Here is a 7,244-nt window from a genome sequence, read left to right as displayed (position 1 = left end):
TAATTATTAATTACTTATATCTACTACACTACGTAGTACGTATATATATATATATATATATATATATATATAGTTCAATTTATGTAGGTAGCTTGCTTTGATCAGAAGTTAATATTAATTGCTCTTGAATGCTCTACATTTTGTTTCTCTTGTCAACCCTAGCAGCCAGAGAACACAAAACTTGGCCAGTTTAGATAAAAGACGCTGTATTTGTGGTAAAAAAAAATTATTTTCTTGTTTTCCTTTATTGTCTGTGTTCAATTTATTTTTCACTTAACAGTCCTGAACTTGTGTTGTGCAGGAATAATTATTTTCCTGTATCTCTGTTATTCTGAATTATTTGCCATCTAAACTTCTGAATCATCATATATATGCACATAAAAGGTATATAATGCAAATAAATAAAAACAATTTCAAAGACAAACATACTTACAACAATTAAGTTATGTTAATTATTCAAATACATTTTTACTTACCTCATTGTGGGTCAAGAAATTTACTGTTGATTTCATTGTACAATAGGTAGTTGACTGGCTGAATAGGGCCGACAACCTTAATGCTGATACTGATGAAGTTTGCTGGCAAATTAACTGGTCTATCTGATTTATCTATTTACAAACAATTTTTTTTTTATAAGATACTTTGTTAAAACTGTGAATTTTGTTCACATATGAATAATTAAAAGATATACAGACAAAACATCTAAATGTTGAAGTGGGAGTTTTTGGCATAATATCATATTTTGTTGATACACTAATAGAAGTTTGATTTTTTAACTGTATTTGAAACATTTCATTATCAAATACCCAAGTATGTCATATGTGATCACCAGCTCAGAAGTCAGGCAAACAGTATCACTACCATCATAATCACCCAATTTCATGCTATTAATGGGATATTGCTGTTTGGAAGACTGGTAATATCTCCTCACTAGCCTCTAGTTGCAGAAAAACTCTAAAAAGCTCAATTCAACTTTTGTTGCAGTTCACTAGTACTCTTGCTTTTTCTCACCAAGAATTTGTATGAAAAACATTTATACTACCACTACTATTATAGTTGATACAACAACAAGAAAGAAATACTGCAGGTACACTAAATTTTATAAATATTACATGTGTTTTCATCTATTAGAAACTGTTTCTCAATGTTAGTTCATTATAAGCTTTTAAACACTAAACTAAAACATTATGGATATATATACACACACTGTCTAAAAGAATAACTGGACATGGAAAAATGGAATAGAAAAAAAAATTAAAAAAGGTAAAATGGTTCATTTAAAATACCCAAAATGCTTTCTTGTTATATTGAGCTGACCATAAGTGTAAGGAAGGGGTCTATAAAGCTAAAATCTCCAACTAAAAAGCTCAAAATAACCTGAATTATGTAGAAAACCCCTATCTAAGGTTTTTTTTTTTAATATTTTCAGTGTGTTTCTAAGTTACATCTTCTGATATAATACTGAAATTTGCTTGTTATTTTATTTGTTATTTAATTGTCAGAGGGTTTGATTTTTGAATAATAGTTTTTGATTAACACTTTCACTATGAGCTCGGCTGAATCGACTGAGTTCATGACCCCAAAGTGACCATCATAGTTTGTGCACTATAGCTTTTAATAAGTGCTGTGTATCTTCATGAAATCTAGCAAGCTTTCAGCAAACATTACAAGTGTATTGTACACAAAAAATCAGAAGTTTTACTATAATTTCTCCATGAACATATATAGTCAAAGTGTTGACTTCTCCAAGTGCAAAGTGATTTTTATGTTGAGATTAAAAATACTTTTCTTCATTTAAAATATTTCATTTGCATAATCTCTAAAACCTCCTAAATAAATATTGTTTTTTCAGTAAAACTTTATATTTTATGTATTATTTTCTTTACTCTAACTACATACACATTCAGTCAATTTGACTGACCTCCTAACAACATACAAAGATACAAAATAAATCTAAATTACCCTTTTTTCTTTCTAGAATGATTTCAAATTGTAACAGAAAATTACAGATGTTTATCCTAAACAGCTTAAAGCTCATAACAGTATACATCTGTTTCTACTTAAATTTATTATTTTATTGCCCTTTGAACAATGTCTAATAAATAATCCTACCACAGAAGTTGTAAATCACTTAGTAACCATGTAGCTTATGTTACTAACGAATTATGTAACACACAAACTGCTTGCAAGCATACCTTGTAAAGAATTTTTATTATTATCATTATTTTTCATTATCTCACCTGATCTAACTTTATATAACCTAATAAATTTCGAATTTTTACATTTCAATCACTTTTATAATAGTAAATAAAGAAAACGCATGAAAAACAAGAAATATAGTACTTACCTGTGTCTTCTTTGTTTATTCTATTGACAAAAGTTAAGCCTACTTATTTATACTAACGGTTTTGCGTGTTTGTAGTTAAACATAAAGCTACACAATGGGATATTTGTGCTCTGCACACCACAGGTATCGAAACCCGGTTTCTAGCATTGGAAGTCCACAGACATACAACTGTGCCACTTGGGGGCTATACTAATAGTATGGTTCTCATGAGAATAAACTTGAAACTGAACAACAAATTAAACAGTGCCTTGTACAGAAAACACTATAATATACTATGCATTTGATTGATTAAAACTTTGGCTTTGTATTAGTTACAAGTAATATAGCATTAAGCATCAGAGAACTATTCGCAATTTGTGAAAGATGAGATGTGACAAGTAGGCACAGCAAGTGGGTCTAATTTTCTAGTTTATGACTCCACAGACAAATAAGATTGAAGGCTATAATTATGTTTTGCTTAAGTAATATCTATATTATAATGAGTAATTTACATGAAATTCCTTACTTCTCAGAGGGTTGATAAATAAGTTAGAGAAGAGGGAAGACCTAGAAAAAATGTCACAATTCTCATACTAGAAGAGATTGAGGATTTTTTTAAATATTTCCTTATGAAATTAAGAACTTAAATCATATATAACATTAAACATTGATTTATTAACTATATTTTGATGTCAAGTTTATTTGTATGCAATGATAATAAAGTAGATTAATTCAATTTTGAATGTATCTCTAAAAAGTCATGACATGCCCATGTTGACTGTATTGATGGGTTGTGTTGTCCATGTTGCATATGTTTATAGGGACAAAAGAAAATATATGTATTCCTTGATCAGAGCACTAGTTTAAACTTAATTAGTGGCTTGAAGACAAGTCTTAAACAGAAATAGAAGGAAAAGTGTGATATGTAAGCATGCCATGCATTTTATACGTTCTTATTCTAATGTAGAAGTTTAATACATTTTAGCATAATATGTGGTCTGAAGTCATTTTAGCTACATTTGTTCCTTGCTATTATATTGTGGCCACACCTATTCTGCCCTTGGCAGGAATAGCTGTAATGCTAAACTCTGTTTATAAAGTTGTAAAGCAGTGTCTTACAATGGTATGTCAGGTGATATCTTGAGATTACAGTCTCCCCCATGTTTGAATGAGAATGACCAGCCACAGGGGTTGAACTCGTTGTTATGGTTAAATGTTTCCTGTTAAAAAGAAACACTAGATTTAAATATTCTTGTTCTTGATCCAAAGTGAATTGTTTAGCAAGAACACATTTCAAGAAAAGAAAGCCAGTCTAATTAATTCATTAATCCAGCAAGATGCAGCCATCCAGCATCCAGAAGAAAGTACACACACCGTGTTTGTCTTTGAATTAATAGTATTTTCATTGTGTGTTACACATCGGGTCCAGTCTGTTTATTTCAATGTTAAAACTCAGTTTTAGCTAAATTGAGTATTACCTTGTAACATATCCTGCCAATCCTCCTGTTATAAGGCTGACCTACTTAATAACTTACTTAATAAATGTGAAAATATCACACTGGCCCAAAACACTGTGAACAATAAAAACAACTAGAATGAGATTTCTTCAAAAAACTAGTGGGTAGTGTGTTGATGTACAGACTCCACACATGATTCCAAAGTCTCAGGTACATGACTGAAAACATACTGCTGAAGAAAAGAACCCATTCGTAAATCCCTCAGATAAAAGGGGGAAGTAAATGAACCTGGGACAAGGCTGCATCTCAACCCAGGAGATCCCAACAACAGAGAAACCATGTGTGTAAAGCAAGAGCCAAGGACAAAAATGACCCAACCTAGAGGTAATTAGAGAGACATTTTTCCTCGAAAATCCCTCAGGATCTCTGTGGATCGCCTTGGACAGGAGATGGATAGTAGATAAATACCATAGAAGAGAAGTAAGGGTAAGACAAAGGTGGGAAAACTGGGCATGGGATAAATGTAGTAGATAAATACCATAGAAGAGAAGTAAGGGTAAGACAAAGGTGGGAAAACTGGGCATGGGATAAATGTAGTAGATAAATACCATAGAAGAGAAGTAAGGGTAAGACAAAGGCGGGAAAACTGGGCATGGGATAAATGGACAGGAAAATCAAGGACTGCCACCACACAGGTAAAATTGACCCCAACTGATGAGAGTCGAGAAACAGACAGTTCCCGTAGTTCATGGGAGGTGAGGCATGTCGGCACCTTCAACCAATTGTGAAGCAAATTTCTCAACATGAACCCTAATATCCCTCAGATAGGAGGGCAGTAAATTAACCTGGGACAAGGCTGCATCTCAACCCAGGAGATCCCAACAACAGAGAAACCATGTGTGTAAAGCAAGAGCCAAGGACAACAAACGACCCAACGTAGAGGTAATTAGAGAGACGTTTTTCCTCGAAAATCCCTCAGAATCTCTATGGATCGCCTTGGACAGGAGATGGATAGTAGATAAATACTGTTACACCTCCGGTCGTTAGTTAATTTTTCGTAAAAATTCTTTCCGAAGAAACTTTATCGATATAAGTCTTTTCTTAAATAAAACTGGTTTATTCTTTCTAAATACAACTTTGCAATACATTTAATTTCCACAGTCGCGCTATAACAAACGCTATAATTCACAACGATTGCCTCACGTGCTCGACTTAACTGTCAATTACGAATTACAGTGTTGCCGTCACTTCTTGGTCATCTTATATAAAAGAATACCGTACATCTAGTAAACTCCCGAGGATTCATGAAGCTTCGAGAATATGACGTGTTACTGGCGTCACGTGACCTCCACTGTCGTAACAATACCATAGAAGAGAAGTAAGGGTAAGACAAAGGTCGGAAAACTGGGCATGGGATAAATGGACAGGAAAAATCAAGGACTGCCACCACACAGGTAAAATTGACCCCAACTGCTGAAAGTCGAGAAACAGACAGTCAGCCTGATGGTAAGCTAATGCAAACTGATCCGTAACTCATGAAAGGTGAGGCATGTCGGCACTTTCAACCAATTGTGAAGCAAATTTCTCAACATGAACCATAATATCTGGAGAAGGTAAGAAAACTAAGTACTGAAAAATTCTTCAAGAATGTAAAGATAAAAAAAAAAATAATGATGAAATTCCAAAACAAAAAACATCTTGACTCAAGTACTGCCAAAATGACTGTTCAGCAGAATTGAATAGAGGGAGTGACATGCATCAAGAGAGTGTGTCACACTCTTATTGGTAGAGGGTTTTTGCATGATAATTTGCTTGTGAAATGCATTGGAATTAGTCAATTCCAAATGGCTGGGAGTTTCAAGGCTTGTGGCATGAAGAAAAAGGTTTTGCATTCAGAGGGCAGCACGGAATGAGAATAGCTATTTATGTGAGAAGAGGTAATGTACCATATCGAATTCAAATCTTAATTATGCAATGATTATGTAGTTAACTACTGATTATGTGGTCATATGTTAATTATGCAAAAAATGCTGTATTTACATAATCATGTTAAATAAAATAAAAAGTTAATATTACCCATATAATAAGTCAGACTTTAACATACACTTAACTAAATAAAATGAACAAAACTAGAAGAAATAAAAAAAATTATTTTTGTAAATTTTATATACTTCTTTCATTTTTTTTTCAATCTGTGTAAAACTATTCTCTTGAGGTATATAATATACAAAAATGTCCATTCTTAGAAAAACCATATTCTGAGAAAAGCATTTAAAGAAACTGAAATTCTATTACCAAATCAGTTATTATCTTATTCTAAAATGTACCGTGTAAAACAAACTAATAATTACAGATAAGAATTGGTATGGTACCATATAGGAGCTATTCAAACTATACCTTTAATAAAGAAGAAAAAACTGATTAATAGATTAAAAATCAAATAAGGGTAAACACATGTATCTGAAGCACATTCTATCAAAAATTAATTACTATTTTAGATGTGTGACTAGCTTTAAAACATCATATTAAGTAAATTGTAAAGGTTGTATTTTATAAACAATTAGTAATTATTTTTTCTTTATAAAATGTTGCTCAAAGCATTTCACTGATCCCTTCTCTATTGGCTAATTCAAACAAATGTACTTTAATATGTTTTATATTTCATGTACTTGTCTTACTTGTATGGCATTCTGCAATGTGTCAAAGAAACTCCAAATGCAGAAGTGACTAATCTCTTAACATGTTTTTGACATAAGTATAATCTTGCACAATATGGATTATAAAGATTGAACTTACCACCTCATTTTTGTATTTCACTTTTGTTGAAGGAAACTTGCGGTGCTTACTTGAACTAGAGCATGGTAGAACTTGCTCAGTTTTGAATGAATTTTTCTGTACCACTGAAGATACATTCATCTTAATGTCTATTTGGAAACAAAATGAAGATAAATGTATGGCTCTTTCCAATACCACTTAAATTTAAATATTCTGACTAAAACTTTATACTAAAAATATATAAATTTTAAAATATAAATAAAACAGGACTACAATTTTTTATACTGTTACGTCTTCGTTTGTTAATTAACTTTCGGTAACTTCGTTCCTACGAAACTTTAGCGACACAAGTCCTTACTTAATAAAACTGGTTTATTCTTTCCGAATATAACTTTATGATACACTTAATTTCAACAAACGTGCTAAAACAAACGCTATAACAACGAACATGCTCAATAATACTCTCTGACTGTAGATCAATTACTCACTGTCTACACACACACATTATCCGTCACGTTGTCACCCTCTTTTATATACCAGCCTACCCTATATCTAGTAAATGCTAGAGCATTTGCCAAAGTACAGGATAGTTCTAGAAAGTAGAGGGCGTGAGAATAGTCACGTGATCTCGATGACGCAACACTGCCCCTCCTTAATATTGTTCGTTCCGAACAATAACCACATAC

General features: G+C 32.3%; 1 protein-coding gene across 7 annotated transcripts in view; it reads right to left on the bottom strand.

The window, feature by feature from the left end:
• Positions 1-7,244, bottom strand: part of LOC106464850 — a 35,077-nt gene that overhangs the window by 18,285 nt on the left and 9,548 nt on the right. For all 7 annotated transcript variants that reach the window (XR_002611844.1, XR_002611840.1, XR_002611841.1 and 4 more), the window contains exons 2-3: positions 6,580-6,707; positions 477-608 (exon numbers count right to left, since the gene is read on the bottom strand). Coding sequence is in view for 1 of the 7 variants with exons in the window: in XM_013925007.2 (XP_013780461.2) it covers positions 477-608; positions 6,580-6,707 (260 nt within the window). In the remaining 6 variants the exon portion in view is untranslated. The remainder of the gene's footprint in view (positions 1-476; positions 609-6,579; positions 6,708-7,244) is intronic.

Source organism: Limulus polyphemus, unplaced genomic scaffold (assembly GCF_000517525.1).
Source record: "Limulus polyphemus unplaced genomic scaffold, Limulus_polyphemus-2.1.2 Scaffold1759, whole genome shotgun sequence".
Taxonomy (NCBI): Eukaryota; Metazoa; Arthropoda; class Merostomata; order Xiphosura; family Limulidae; genus Limulus; species Limulus polyphemus.
This window is presented reverse-complemented; position numbering and strand designations above follow the sequence as displayed.